Here is a 15,768-nt window from a genome sequence, read left to right as displayed (position 1 = left end):
GGAATTACTGAATTCTGGATCTGTATTTTCCTCTAGTCACAGTATTTTTTCAGATATTGTCTTTACTGACTAAAAAAATACATATCATTGCTATTTTAATGTAAATTTTAAACCACCTTTCCACAAAAGGATAATCTGGCCTTATTTTCTTACAGCTACCTTCATTTGGGAAGAGAAGCTGAAAGGGACTTACCTTATGTGCTTTTCCCATCTGTTATCGTTCTGTACATCTGACTACAGGATGGCTGGACAGAAATCCACAGGTTACCTTGTGGCACTGACAGGGCCTTCAGACAGAGGGAACTGCACTCTGCCATCAAAGCTGTCCTCCCCAGCCAGACCAGGGCGCACCTGTCTTTCCACTCACAACCCACCTTCTCCTCTGCTCAGAGCTCACTCCTAGACCTGTCACCAAACTGGATCCCTCACAGCCCTGGCAGAATGCTGACATGGCTCCCAGCCACCAAGGTCATCTTCCAGGGGATCAGGGGCAACTCACAGCTGCTTCACCTCAAGTCTCCCTTAAATTTCATTGTTTTGAGTCAAGGTTGTCACTTGGTAGTTCAGGCTGGTGACCCTGCTTCTCCTGAGCCTCCAGAGCCAGGTGCTTCAGCATCTTATCTGGCCAACTTCCACAGCCATCACCAGAACCTCAGGATCTGACCTACCATCCCCAGGACTGCAAATCTCCTGGAATGCACCTCTTGACACATCATCTTCCCTATCCTGAAGCTACGAAAGCTTGAAGTTAACATCTGATCCTACCCAGGCACTGCCTGAAGCTCCTCTCACCTCAGAGTGGTGGGTTGGCAGGGACACTGGCTTGGACCAAACCGCTTGTATTAAAGTGTGTTAACTTAGTGAAGTCTATAGAACCAGGAAGGAAACTCTTGAACATGTAAGAGCCATCTTTTAGGACAAGCAACTTCCTTTCCTTAACCACAGATGGGAGCACCCGAGCCTTAGCAGCCCCACAATGCCAAATGAGGCTGCAGCTGCTGTTGAGCAACTTTGTGCTGGTCACTTCTTATTCTAAGTATAGCCAACACAACAGGTTTCTCAGAACTTAGGGAAGCTGAAGAAAGAGAATCACAACTTCCAGGCCAGGTGGGGCAACTTGATGAAAACTGCCTCAAAATAAAACTGGCTCAGGATGCAGCTTGCTGATAGAACACCCATGGTCTAGGTCTGCGGTATCACCAAAATAAACCGGGGGGGGGGGGTTCTCTACTTCTTATTGCATACTTGAGATTTTTTGAAATAGGGGCTCGTCCAAGTAGCTAAGGCTGACACTGAACTCATCCAGTATTTCAGCCTAGCCTAGGCTTGCAAATCAATCTGCCTCAGCCTCCCAAGCTGGGGGTCACAGGTATGCACCACCACTCAGCTAAAGCCTGGTTTTACTCTTATTTTTATTTTGGAGGATTTTTTTTTTTTTTTCAGACAAATGAGGCTGGCCTCGAACTCACTGTGTCACCCAGGCTGGCTTTAAATCTCTGGTGATCCTCCTGCCTCAGCCTCCCTCAGGTGCGGAGATCACAGACTGAGTGCTGGGATTGTGTGCACCACCACACTCAGCTCCTAAGACTTAGTTTTAATTACAATATTTCCTCACCTATTTTAATTTTAAAATATTTCCCACACCCCTTAAGCATTCTTAATGAATAATTTTTAATAGCTTGAATAGAATTTTGGACTTAGAAAACCATTCACACTACCCAGGTGTGAGAGAAATGTGGGAGGCTAGTAAAACTTAAACCCACAGTGCTGTAATCCCAGCACTCTGGGAGCCTCAAGTAGGACTGCAATTTCAAGTCCAGTACGAGCAACTTACTAAGCACCTATGTTAAAATATCATTTAGTAATACCACCGGACTGGAGCTTCAGTCCCATGTGAAGGCCCTGCTTTGCAGAGACATTTTAAGCACTATCCAGCGGCAGTGACCTTACTGGAAAAAGCAAATCACCTCTAAATTGCAGTACCAAAGCAGTAGCCTATCCTACCTTTAAGAAAACCACATCCTGTTTAATGAAGCTCGAGCAACAGAGCAAGCAGGGCGGTGTAACACTAGGTCTTGAGGCCAAGGTCAAGGTTGGGCTACAACGTGCAACGAAAGTCTATTAAAAGAAAAGGTTAGAGCGGGACAAATCTCACCACCCAACAAAGCACCTTAGATGGCCGAGTTTCTTTAAAACCGCACTCTAAAACGGGGCGGGTGGATACGGGGGCACTCACACCTGTAATCCCTCCACTCAGGAGGCTGAGCTCTAGGCCAGCATAGATTTCATAGTGAGTTCAAGGCCAGCCAGAACTAGAGTGAGACCCTGTCTCAGAGACCCCCAAAAGTCGCCCGACTGTAATCCCCGCCGCTCAGGAAGATGAGGCAGCAGGACCGCAAGACCAGCCCTGAATGACCCTGTCTCAAAAAACTCGAAAGGGATGTGATGTAGATGAGTGAAAAACCCCGTTGGAGAAAGGGGTGGGGAGACTGCTCGCGAAGGCAAGGTCGGGATCTTCGAGGTAGACGGGGGCGCGCGGGACAGCTGGGAGCGAGCTCCAGCCACCTGGAAGGTGGCGTTCGGGCCGGCAACGGGTCTGCTCTCACCGGCGGACTCAGGGACGAACCCGGGCACAGTCCCGGCAGCTGGGGCGCAGACGTCGCCCAGAGGCGCGAGCGAGGGGCGGGAACTCGTTTCCCAGGCGGAGACGCCCCGAAGCAGGGCGCGCGCTACAGCCCCGCCGCTCACTGACTGGCCAGGATGTCGGGGCCTCGGACCCGGACGAAGGGCACAACCCCACCACCACGCCGCCCGGAGCCCACGCGGCCGACCTGCCGAGCCCCGCACCTACCAGACGCGGACACCTCCGCCAAGGTGCGCTTTCGCGGTGGCGGCTGTGACCCTCGCTGCTGGTGACGCCTCATAAAAACAACCTGCTCACGGCGGCCAGAGGCGGAGCCTGAGCGCGGCGCATGCCGGGAGACGCAGTCCCGCGTGCGCCCCGGGCCAAGCGCCTAGTGTCTGGTGAACTACAACTCCCAGGGGGCCGCGCGCTGCCGGAAATGGCGGGGCTGCGGACCTCACAACATCCGGGCCGCGCGCCGGACCTGTTGCTATGGAGACTATGACCAGCGCGGAGAACTCACTGCCTGGGGCTTGTGGCGTGGACTCTTCCGAATCGCTGGAACCAGGGCACCGGAGCCCACAGTCACAGCCAGGATGGCGCACGGCTCGCCCCTTGGGGCGCTGCTGCGGGAAGGACTTCGTCGACCCGAGGGATCGAGCGGGCGGATGGAGCCAGGGCGGGTCTGTGAAAGGCTGGGTTTGAGAATCTGCTTTCTTAGACGTGGAGGCAGCGCCTCCTCCCACCCCAAAAATCCTCCTTCCAGGAGACCGTGGAGCTTCGCGCCTTCAACCCGAGGCGCACAGTTCTGGAGGTGGAGAGGAACAGCGGTCACAGTGCTGCCCTGTGCAGTCTGGAGGGTCTTTCCTCGTCGTTTGGGTCGGAACGAAAACTAGGGAAGCGGGCCACGCCTGGTGGTGCAGGCCTGCGCTGTCAGCACTGTGGGAGGCTGAGGCGGGAGAGCTGAGGGGCGATGCTCAGCCCACGGGACAGTCACGGTGAGGCCCGGTCTCAAAATGCAACCAAGAAACGGCTGCTACGTAGGGCTCAACGCGAAGGCCCTGAGTTCCACGAAAAAGGAAGTCACAGCTGTGGGCTAGAAAGCCACACTACAAAACTAACCTTTTATGTGTTTGGTACAGTATTTGGTCAAGTTTAAGAGAACACAGAGCCTTTTAGAATGTCAGGTTTAGGATATATTTGCAAGGTTCTCTTTAGCAAAAGCCAGTTCACACTCTTAAGCTGGACCAAATACTGTACTTCCATAATTTTTCCCCCTTGGGTAGTGATACAGGGGACTGAACCCAGGGCCTCAACCTCTGAACTGTGTGGAGTGTGTACAACCCGAGAACACTTCCATAGGTGTTAGGATTCAGATCTTAATTCATAGCTTCAGGGTGCTAAGAGGTGTGTCAAGCTTAGCTTGCATTCTAGTGGATTTATCTGAAGCCCCAAGTTTAGCTCAGGTGAGTGGCTACTGAAGGAGTGAAGCTAGCCTAGGATACGCCTGGAGGCGGGTGCTGGATAACTGCAATGAGCTTGAGGCCAGCCTCCACTGTCTCAATCCAAAAAAAACAACAAAAGAGAGTCCAGGGGCTGGTGAGATGGCTCAGTGGTCTAAAGCACCTACTTAGAACAAGCTTAGCAAAGCACAGGGACCGCGGTTTCATTCCCCGGCACCACATGCCAGCCCGCCCTGCCCCCTGGTGGGCTGAGCTGGCCACACACATGCACGCACACGCACACACACACACACACATAAATAAATAAAAAAATTTTTTTAAAAAAAGAGTCCAGGATAAGTAGCTCTTGATCCACTACGTTTTAAGGTGCAGTCCTGACGTTCTTGTCAGCCAGGGTGCCGTGCTCTTCTGATCCTAGATGTGGCTGAGCACTACATCCCCAACCCAAAAATGTGATAGCTAGTTTTTAGATTTTTGAGGAGTCTCAGCTTCAGCAATAACAAGTCTATGTAGAGTAGACTGAAAGAAAGAGAACTCTAGTACATATGAATATTGCTGTGGTTTTGTTCTTTGTTTTGAGGCCGGGCAGTGTAGTGCAGGCTGGCCTGAACTTGCTCATATAGACCAGGTTGTCTTCAAATCCACACCTTCCCCCACCTCAGCTTCCTAGTGCTGGGATCACAGAGAGGCCCCACCGTGCCCAGCTCACCTTGTTCTGTTTCAAGTCACATTTAAATTGCCTGCGGAAGCGCTGGCCAAATAGCTCAAAGGATTAGAGCGCCTCCTTTGGCAGAGGCAGGGGCTGGGGGTTCTATTCCCAGGCCTGCCATGCCAGCCCCACCCCCAGTTCAGATGGCGTGGTGGCCCACCTGTAATCCCAGCCCTTGGAATTACGGATCACTACCAGTCGATCTACATAGTGAGACTCTGTAGACCCTGTACTAAATACATAAAAATGAATAAATACCTTGTGAAGGTAAAAGCCAAGAATCCCAGCATAAGACTGAGGAAGATCAAAATTTCCAGCTAATTTAGCTAGTTAGACCTTTCTCAAAATTAAAAGTGACTGGGGACGGAACTCAGTAGTAAAGCACCCTAGCTTCTATCCCCAGACGCACACAGGACACATCAGTGACCATTTGGCTTCCCTTCCCCAGGGAGGCAGGTAGACAAGATGAGTTTCCCAGTGAAACAGCTAGTGGCTCTGTGTGAGCCACATGGCACCGCACGCTCTGGCTGCAGACCTGGCCTGCCTCATTCAGCTTGCCAGGGCCACCTTGGCTGCCTCGACCACCATCTGCCGGGCAGAACCCCAGTGGGTTCCCTACCTGAGGAGTATACTGCAGGTCCCGACTGCTGCCGTGGAAAAAGTTTTCGGGATGCATCAGTAAGAGGCTTAGAAGGGTTAAGCAGAAATTTAAAAAGTATTTAGTGGAAGTGCAGGCCCTTGAGAGAAGCGTACTGCGGTTGGGAGCTGGAATACTGGCGCTTAGGTGGTACGAATGTGCAGGTCTGCCCTGTTCACAGGCCCGGGGCACAGCCCCACCAGCTCGCTTTTAGGTGGGTGAGCTAAGGTGTTTTGCCAGGAAGCATTCTTTGAACTCAGCCTGCTCCTTTAAGGCCAAGTTTCCTGCCCTTTACCAAGAGGAGTAGTTTATAAACATGAAGTACCTGTACAGGATTTGGAGGGTGTCGGGCCTAGAAGAAAAGAAGCACAAACACTAAGAACATTGTCACTGACTTTGGGTACTTGCTGGAGTCCCAGTCTTTTTTAAGATTATGTTTTTGGGTTTTTTTGAGACAAGGTCTTTCTGCAGTTCAGGCTGCCCTGAACTCTCATCGATCCTCCTGCTTCAGCCTCCCCAGTGCTAGGATTACAGGTGTGCTACCACATCCCACTCAAAAAGTGATCTATAGGCCAGAGAGATAGCTCAGTGGACTAAGCATCTGCTTTGGCAAGCACAGGGGCCAGGGTTCGATCCCTGGTCCCGCATGCCACACCAGCCTTGCCCCTAGGGCGTGATGAGCCAGTGGCAAGAGTCCAGGCATGGTGGTGCACGCCTGTAAGCCCAGTACTGGGGAGGCTGAAAACAGGAGGATCACCAGGAATCTGGGCTGCATAGTGAGATCCTGTACCAAATACACAAATGGAAAAAAAAAAAAAAAAAAGTGATCGATTTATGTGAAGGTGCTGAGGGCCTCATCCAGGACCTTATCATGCTGGGCAAGTGTTCCACTATTGAGCTACACTCCCAGCCCCTATTACATCTTGCTTCTTTAATGCTCTAAGAACTGATTGTTTTAGGTTTTAAAATCAGATTAGACTGGGATGGCTGGTGTACACTAGCAGGCCAGCCTCATCTGCATGGCAAGGCCAGCCTGAACTGTGTAATGAGAGCCTTTCTCAAGACAACCCCCCAAAGTAGTTTTTAGTTATGATTTACTTGTCTCTGGTCTACCATTTTCTCTGCTGTACCTCGGCTGGCTGTTTCTTGTCAGTACAGGGAAGCCCAGTGCTCAGTGAAGCCCAGAGTGGCCAAGCCTCCAGGACTGGTGCTGTGACTCACCCTGCCCCCAGCTTGCCTCGGCATCTTCCTGTGGTCTTGGATCTTCACTACCAATCCACAACTAGTCCCACCCAGCTGCTTCCACTATACAGCTATTTAGACCCTGTTCACTTCCTCAATAAACGAGACTTGATCAGAAAGCCTGTCTTGTCCTCCACCTCGCGGTCCTGCTTCAGCCTCCCAGAGTGCTGGGATTACAGGTGTGCGTCATCACACCCAGTTTAGTGTAAGATTTTTTATTTTATTATTCTTTATTTTGGTGATACCAGGGATTGAACTCAGGACCTTGTGCTTTCCAGGCAAGTGCTTATTCTACAGAGCCATCTCTCTGGCCTCCAAGGTTTTTTAAAAATGGTTTGTGTACACTTCTGACAAGTTGCTCTGTACAGATAGAAGGGACGTGCAGGTGTGTTCCTCAGTGCCTTCACACAAGATCACTACAGTGGAGCCATACGGCAGCATACACTGTTCTGTAACTGAAAGGCCTCATGTGTTTGCCCCTTAGGACAGGAAGAGTCCTTTGGCTGCAGAGTCAGATGCAGAAGTGCGTGCTGCCCTGCAGGCCCCATGCGTGAGCCCCGGCAACCCTGTGTTCTCCTGCATGTTGGACCCGAAGACGCTACACACAGCCACCTCCCTGTCGCAGCCGCGCATGATCATGTACAAGACCAGCGCAAGCCGCCACGGGGAGTTTACCCCGGTGCCCCAGTTTCTGCCCTGCAATTATGCTCCAAAAGAGCAGGTATTTTCCAGCCATATCCGAGCAACTGGACTTTATCAGAACAACAGCCTAAACACCGCACCTGACAGAACAAGAACCCTTGATTTCCCTAATTTTCAACACACTCTGTGAAAATATATTCCTTTGACAATTTTGGAGAAAAATGTACCTAGAAAAATGAATTGTGAACTGAAGGCTAGAATACCTAGGTTAAGATCACAAAGATTTGAATACATGAAAATATACCTCTAAGAAATAAAGACATTCTCATCTGATAACTGATAGTGACTTTTTTGTCCTTTTTAAAAAACATCTTGTTATGTATGCCAGGTTAGCCTGGAACTTACAGTCCTCCCCTCAGCTTCTCAGACTTTCTGGATTATACAGTACAGAGTTTATTGAGTGTCCTACTTGTCCATGCTGGGCTCAAACCTGTGATTCTTCTGTCTCAGCCTCCCAGGGTAACAGTGTGAAAATGCTGCCTTTGCCTGATTTTCAGGCTAGGACTGAACCAGGGCCACAGGCAGGCTCCGCTCTGCGGAGGCCCACCTGAGCAGCTCTCCTTGAAAGAAGAGGGACTGTCTCCATTTTGACTGAGCCTGACCCTATTTCCTCGTATTGTTCTGTACAGAGCTGGCTAGGGCTTCTGTTTATCCTTCAACTGGCCTTAAGCAATGTGTATTGGTCCAGCTGAGGTGCTGGTGATAGTCTGTGAAGGTGGCATGCGTGTTTCCCTGGTAACCTACACCTGCTGCTCTTCAATGTGAGCCGGGTGGAGACAGGAAGGAAGAGCCGATGCTCCATGACATCAGCTGGGATCAAGCCTTGAGATCAAGGCTATGACCTCCTGGGGCTTGAAAGACTACATCAGAGCTGAAGCACCAGACCCCCCAAAACATCAGATACTATCTCAACAGCATAAAACATTACTTTCTCTGCATATCCTCTCTGCACATGGCAGAGGTAAATGTAGGCCGGGGAGATGGCTCAATGGAATAAGTACTTCCCTGGCAAGTGCAAGGGCCTGAGTTTAATTCCCCGGTTCCGCCAAAAAAAAAAAAAAAAAGAGGTAAAGGTAGGCCTCCCACCCAGCTTAGCTCACAGGAGTCACCTACTTCCCACAATTCTCGGTCATTCCTCCTCAAGCCACTCCTCCACTGAATAAAACTGGGTGAGGCCCTGGGTCAGCCTCTTGGTTCTGGGAAGCCATCTTTGTGGCTGGACTTAGGGCACCTTGGCTCCCCAATAATCATAAATATGTCTTAGTGTCTTTACTTTCGCCATGGGTTGCACTTGGAGTGGTAGATTGGAATTAACTTGGTGGGATTCCAATAATGTATCTTTGGGATTCCAAATATTAACTTCTTGGACTGAGACAAGAACCAGGAAGGGACTCCTACACTGCTCCACTGCTGAGCTGCACTTTTTTTATTTCTGTTCTTTTGAGACGGGATCTGCTAAATAGCCCTGGCTGGCTTTTTTTTTTTTTTTTCCTGTGGGACAGGGTTTCACTATGCAGCTCAGGCTGGCCTTGAACTCTGGGGTGATGCTCCTGCCTCAGCCTCCCAAGTGCTGGGATTACAGGCATGTGCCACCATGCCCAGCAAATTTAACTCTACTTCTGGAGTTTAATTTTTTTAGGGGGTGGTATCTGGAATCAAACTCATGACCTATGCACTGTGCCACTGAGCTGTCCCCAGAGCCTGCTGTCCTGAGGGCCAGAATTATAGATGCTTGCCCTGCAAATCTGCACTTTCTGGGGGGTGGGGTCTCATTATGTAGCCGAGGCTGGCCTTGAACCTGCAGCGATGCTCCTGAGTGCTATTAGGACAGGAGTGTGCCAGCCTTGCGCTCTGCTTTCGGCTGCCTTCTGGTATATGAAGCCAGCCTCTGCTCAGCTCACAGAGGTGCTCACTCTGTCTATAAAGAGACAGGCTGCGCCGCGTACCAAGAACCATGAGCTGAATACGCTGCAGCTCTGTTCTGTGGCTACATCAGAAGTGAAGTAAGGTCTTCTCAGTACAGTAGGCTCCCCTAGTCTACGTGCCATGATGGATATTGGGGACAGGAAGGTGACCCGATGGTGGACTTAACACACACAAAACCTCCCACACATAGTGTCCACCTGAGGGCCCCTGCATGGGTTAAATATTGCTCAGTAGCAACTGTAACTCAGTAACAATAACAAACAACATGTTGCAAATATATTTATATAATTATATGGTAATTGTTTTCACAATTTTTTTAACATGGTAATTCTCATTGGAAATTATATAAAGCAAACATTTCATTTTCTACAGATAGGTAATGCTGAGCAGTAAAGAACTAAAATGTTAAACAGTAGACAGATTCTGCACGATCATCCACAATATGCACAAAGACTCCTGGCATCTCCAGTTTGCATTGTTGAGACAGAATTCACATAGCCCAGGTGAGCCTAGAACTAGATCATCTGGCTTCAGCGTTCCAGGTGAAGGACCACAGGGTGTGCCACTATTTTTGAAAAATTTAAAAACCTGGTACTGAACACTGTAAGTACCTGGTGCACCCCGGCTGCTCCTAGCAGTTCTGTTCCTTGATGACATCTCGAATCTTCTCAGCATCGCTGTAGACAGCCGTGTTGGCTGGATCAATCCTGAGCGCAGCCTCATAGTCCTGGAGGCCTAATCACAGAGCAATGGCAAAAGTGACTAAGGAGAGAGCATGTTTTTTTAGATGTTCTTAGTACAAGGTCTACAGGGGACAGGGTCTACAGAGTGTCACTACACACATTGGGCTTGTAGTGATCTTCCTGTTTTTAGCCTCCCACGCACTGGAATCACAGGTGCGCACCACCATGCCCAGCCTCAGTCGGCTGGCACAGCAGGCTGGGGATCAAACTCCTGTCGCTGCACTCTGCCTAAGTAGGCAATTTAGTCCAATGAGCTATTTGGCTGGCCAGGAGAGAGTATTTTCATGAATCAGTTTCTCACCCTCACATATGGCAGTATTCCTACAATATCAGATATAAGCCTTCTTCCACGATTTAGAAAACAATTACAATTTCATTCAGGGTTCAAAACAAACAGCTTGCCAGGCATGGTGGTACACCCCTGTAATCCCAGCACTCAGGAGGCTGAGGCAGGAGGATCACTCTGAGTTCAAAGCCAGCCTAAGCTATATAGTGAATTCAAAGCCAGCCTCAATACACCCTATTTAAAAAAAAAAAAAGTAGCTATTTATTTTACTCTATTTATGGTGCCAGGGATTAAACCTAGCCTTAGTGTTCTTATTGTGGGACAGGGTCTCGCTAAGTCACAGAACTGCCAGGGGTGGGATTTGTGATCCAAACGTCTCAGCCTCCTAGGAGTGTTGGGACTATATGAGGGCCCCACCACACCTGACTAGGTATTTTAAATTTATTTATTTATTTTTGGTATTTTAAACTTATTTATTTACTTTATTTTTTTGGCGGAACCAGGGATTGAACTCAGACCCTTGCACTTGCTAGGCAAGCACTTATTCTACTAAGCCATCTCTCTGGCCCCCAGTATTTTAAATTTAAATACAGAAAAACTCCTGGGAGGGGCCGGGGCAGTGGCTCAGTGGGATAAGCGCTTCCCTGGCAAGCGCAATCCCCTGAGTTCAATCCTCAGTTCCACCAAAAAGAAAAAAAAAGTAGAACAGAAAAACTCCTGGGGCTTAAACTCATTAAAATACAAATAAGGTCAGCTGTGTATGGTGGTGCACACCTATAATCCTAGCAGTAGGGAAATTTAGGCAGGAAGATAGAAGTAAATTCTAGGCCAGGCTGGCCTATATAGTGAGGCCCTATCTCAAAAATCCAGGCAAATTTGGCCAGGCACACGCCTATAATCCCAAAACTGGGGAGATTAAGGCAAGAGGATCATGGAGTTCAAGGACAGAATGGGCTACAAAGTGAGCTCAAAGCCAGCCTGAACTATAAAAAGAAAACAAAAATGAAAGTATTACATTTTTTTGTTTGTTTTGTTTTTCTTTGTATTTTTTAGGGAAGGGTCTCCAGGGTGTTCAGGGTCTCACTAGTAGATCAGACTTGTAGTGATCTGCCTGTTTACAGCCTCCCAAGAGCTGGGATTACAGTGTGTGCCACCACACTCAGTCTTGAAAGTATTACAGATAGCTAAATTAGGTCAAATTATTCCAGGCAGTCAGAGGAAGTAGGCCCTGGAGAAAGACAGTGCAGAAGATGAGAACACATCAGAACTGTAGCCAGAGGCACACCTGCTGGGAGCCAGGCCTCCCTGCCTCCCCATGGGATATGAGGTAACAGCGGACCAATGCAGCCTAGAGTGACGTCAGTCGGCTCAGTGGTGACTAAGAAGCTCAGGCCCGCCCCTCCCTGAGCTCTGTTCTTTCTGTGCACACTTGCTAAGCGACTTGCTTCCCCACTGGATCGGTATTAACCAGCTGCACTTGCCACCTTATTGGTTGGTCACAGCTTTGACCCATGTTGTACCTACCTTGTGATTTTGCTCCCTCCAGAAAGTGGATTCATTGGCAACCCACTCGGGACTGCTCCTGTCTCTCCCTCTCAAATCACAGCTCCTACTCTTTATTTTGTTTTGTGATTGTTGTTGTTTTAAGACAAGGTCTCCTCACAATGCAGTTCCTACCCATTAGCTCAGTTGTTTAAGTGCCTGCTTAAACAAAGCAGTCAGGCTCAGGATGCTGTGGTTCAATCCCCAGATCCTCATGCCAAACCAGACCTGCCCTGAAGGCATTCTGAGGCTACAAAAAAAAAAAAAAAAAAAAAAAACCTTATGCAGTTCCTACTGGCCTTCAGCTCACTTTGCAGTGCAGGCTGGTCTGGAACTCACAATTATCTTGCCTCAGCCCCCCAAGTGCTGGGATTAGAGGCATGTGCCACCATGCCCAGCTCAGTCTTAATCTCTGTTGTGCCTTAGAATTCATTAATTTTAGGGAACATGAATTAGTCTGTGGCATATCAGACATCTAGCAGGTTGGCAGTTATATTTTCCCTATATCATTTTAAGGTCCTCTGTCATTTCCCATATCAAACAAACTCAAGCATCTAAATACTTTTTTTTTTTTTTTTTGGCAGAACCAGGGATTGAACTCAGGCCCTTGTGCTTGCCAGGGAAACGCTTATTCCACTGAGCCATCTCTCTGGCCTCTAAACAATACTTTTAATCACCTCAAATTAAAAAATAATTTAGAGATGCTAGGTATTTGAGAGAGCACTGTTGAGCTCAGGACCCAGTATATGACAGGCATGAGGCCTACCACTGAGTTTCCATTCAGGCAGGAAGTCGAGATCTTTAAAACATTTTGTAAATGGGGCGTGGTGTGACACACTTGTAACCCCAACCCTCCAGAGGCTGAGGAAGGAGGATTATTGTGAGTTTGAGACCAGCCTGGGCTGCAAAACGAGCTCAAGGCCAGCCTGAATTGTACAGAGAGACCCTGTCTCAAAAAGACAATAAAGAGTGCTGGGGAGATGGCTCAGTGGAATAAGCGCTTCCCTGGCAAGCTCAAGGGCCTGAGTTCAATCCCCAGTTCCACCAAAAAAAAAGACAAAAAAAAAAAAAAAAGTTAGGTAGATTCATTCCATAACCTTCTATTCATATTGTTAAGTACTTTTTTTTGTGTGTAGTTACATACAGAATTCTTTTGAAGAAGGTTGGGTTAAAATTTAAGTATTGTGTGCTTTGCTTAAAACAGGTAACTGAGTCTTTTGTTTGTACCCAAAAAGCCTCTGACAAATGTTCTCTGCGAGTGCGGAGTCTCAAGTTCTAGTCCCAGTGATTCTGATCTGCCCTCTTTTGTAGGCAAATCCATCTCTGCAAGCTTCATTTTCTTTTTTTGGTCAGCTCAGCCCATCATAAGGGCAGGGCTGGCATGGAATGTGGTACCAGGGCTGGCACTGTGGTCCCCTGCACTTGCCGAAGCTGCCACTTTAGACCACTGAGCTATCTCACACAGCCCAAGCCTCATTTTCTTATCTCTAAAACCAAGGCTACCCCTAGCTCAAAAACCAACAAAAAACCCAAAAACTATCATATTTTCATATTTTCCTTCCTTTTCTTCTTGTTTTTTTTTTTCATTTTATGTTTTGTATGTGGGTATGTGTATTTTTGAGACATTTTTGCTATGTAGCCTAGGCTGGCCTTGAACTCCTGGTGATCCTCCTGCCTTCAGACTCCCAGGTGCCAGGACTTCATGGGTGTGCCTCATCCCACCTACATTCATTTATCTATTCATTTATCTGCTTATGGGGTCCAGGAACTGAGTGCACAGCCTCGAGCCCTGCAGACACATGCGGCACTGCTGAGCCACGTTATGGCCCTTGCCCTACATTTTCAAATACAATTCTAGCTGGGTGTGGTGGCACACGCTTGTAAGCCCAGCACCCTAGGAGGCTGAGGCAGAAGGGTCACGATTTCAAGTTCAGTCTGGACAACTTACAGAGACCCTGTCTCAAAATTTAGCTCAGATGGTGCAAAGGCATTGGCTTCAATTCCAAGTAACACAATCAACCAGTTGATAAAATTTTAAAAGAAATTTGTATTTTCTGATCCATTTCTAAGAATAAATGCACTGCTAAAATTATAAAATCACAACGTTCTAAAAGTCACAACCTGAAACAATCCCAATGACATTTTCTTTCTTTTTTGCATTTTAGGGAAGGGTCTACAGGGTGTTCAGGGTCTCACTACTAGATTGGACTCATAGTGATTCTCCTGTTTACAGCCTCCCAAGAGCTGGAATTATAGGTGCGCGCCACCACTCCCAGTCCCAACTGCTTTCTCAGCATGCCCCAGGGTCAGGGCCAGAACAGCAGGCCCAGGGCTCAAACCCTGGCCCCTGCACCTGCTTGCAGGCGCTTTAATCCGCTGAGCTATTTGGCCGGCCTGACATTTTATTTCCAGTGTACAACTTGCACACAGGAACGTTTCTGTCGCCTTCTTACCCTCCGCATACAGTTCCAGTTGGCAGAATGCCGTTCCACGCCGGACATGTGCTTTCATCCTTGCATGTGCGTTGTCTGCGACAGGCGGGGTCAGTAGCTCCAAAGCCTTGTGAAACATAAGCACACACACCATCCACAAGGGGAAGCCTACGTGCCTTTGGGCTATTTGTAGTTTCTGTTCATGGGATGGTTTTTCAGTACTGGAGATTGAACCCAGGGCCTTGACACTGAGCTACATCCCCAGCTCTTTTTTTCCCATTTTGAGATAGATGTGTACCACTGTGCCCAGCTATTCTTCCAAATTTAAATGTAAGACAAAACATGGTAGGGCTGGGGATATAGCTCAGTGGCACAAGCGCCTGCCTGGCAGGCACAATTTGATTCTCAGCATAAGAAAGAAAGAAAGAAAGAGAGAGAGAGAGAGAGAGAGAGAGAGAGAGAGAGAGAGAGAAGACAGACAGACAGACGTCTCAAGCCTTCATGTAAGTTTTGGTTTAGCTGGTGCAGGAATTTATCAAAAATATACATTTATGTTGAACAATTCAAGGAACTGTTTGTTGACTTCATATGAGCTTTATTGTCGGTCCCATAGCACAATCTGGCTGACTCTCTGAAGTCCCTGCAATTCACTTTTTTTTTTTCTTTTTTCTTCAGTACAGGGTCTACCTACAGGGTTGTCACTACACAGATCTGACTCACAGTGATTCCCCTGTTTTCAGCCTCCCAAGCACTGGGATTACAGATGCCCACCACCTCACCCAGTCTCAATCACTGTCTCATGGTGCCCTGGGGGCGGGGCCAGCATAACAGGATGGGGATTGAACCCTGCCTGCCTCTGCCTGAGCTTTAATCAACTGAGCTATCTGGCCGGCCCTGCAACTCACCTTAACCAATGGGAATGATTACACAGCACTGAGGCCTTGGTTTGCAGGTTGGGTGATTTCATTCAGTAAATATTTGTGCATGAAATTTTACTGGCTAAAGGAAAAACTAGGTTATTTTATATTATTGGATCCAGCCAGGCCTGGTGGTACACAACTGTAGCCCCCACAATCAGGGGGCTGAAGCAGGAAGATTGCTGAGTTTGAGACCTGCCTGAACTACATAACATGGCCCTGTCAAAGAAAGAGGAAAGGAAAGGAGGGGGAGGGGAGGGAAAGGAAAGAAAAGAAAGACAGGCAAAGCAAAGCAAAAAGAACATACAATTGAGGCCAGAGAGCTCAGCAGACTAAAGTGCCTGCTTAGACAGAGCACAGGGACCGGGGTCCAATCCCCCAGCACCATGTGCTATGCTGGTCCCTTCCCCGGGCACACTGAGATGGTGACAGTGACTGAGACTGGGTACTGCGGCGTGCGCCTGTAATCCAAGCATTTGGGAGGCTGAAAACAGTAGGAGTCTGATCTACGTGGTGAGACCCTGTACACCCTCATACTAAATAGAA

The 15,768-nt window shown here is 48.5% G+C and overlaps 3 protein-coding genes across 4 annotated transcripts in view; 1 reads left to right on the top strand and 2 right to left on the bottom strand.

Annotated features, from left to right (window-relative positions):
- Ccpg1 (cell cycle progression 1) overlaps window positions 1–2,975 on the bottom strand; it is a 33,775-nt gene extending 30,800 nt beyond the window's left edge. The window contains 1 exon segment of the mRNA XM_023724098.1: window positions 2,852–2,975. The gene's annotated coding sequence lies outside the window, so the exon portion shown is untranslated.
- Window positions 2,976–3,141: 166 nt separating this feature from the next.
- Window positions 3,142–7,608, top strand: CUNH15orf65 (chromosome unknown C15orf65 homolog). Its single transcript, XM_023724105.1, has 2 exons — window positions 3,142–3,306; window positions 7,159–7,608. Exons 1-2 carry the CDS (start codon window positions 3,220–3,222, stop codon window positions 7,504–7,506), a joined length of 435 nt encoding a protein of 144 aa, XP_023579873.1. The 5' UTR covers window positions 3,142–3,219; the 3' UTR covers window positions 7,507–7,608.
- A 1,999-nt stretch (window positions 7,609–9,607) lies between these two features.
- The window catches only part of Dnaaf4 (dynein axonemal assembly factor 4), a 35,568-nt gene continuing 29,407 nt past the window's right edge, over window positions 9,608–15,768 (bottom strand). Inside the window, exons 8-9 of one of the 2 annotated variants that reach the window (XM_023724083.1) lie at window positions 14,327–14,432; window positions 9,871–10,037 (exon numbers count right to left, since the gene is read on the bottom strand). In XM_023724083.1, coding sequence (XP_023579851.1) covers window positions 9,934–10,037; window positions 14,327–14,432 — 210 coding nt within the window. In that variant the 3' untranslated portion in view covers window positions 9,871–9,933. Of the gene's footprint in view, window positions 10,038–14,326; window positions 14,433–15,768 lie in introns of both variants that reach the window. The other variant, XM_023724082.1, reaches the window with a different exon arrangement.

This window comes from Octodon degus, unplaced genomic scaffold (genome assembly GCF_000260255.1).
Source record: "Octodon degus isolate 3935 unplaced genomic scaffold, OctDeg1.0 scaffold00105, whole genome shotgun sequence".
In the NCBI taxonomy this organism is placed as follows: Eukaryota; Metazoa; Chordata; class Mammalia; order Rodentia; family Octodontidae; genus Octodon; species Octodon degus.
This window is presented reverse-complemented; position numbering and strand designations above follow the sequence as displayed.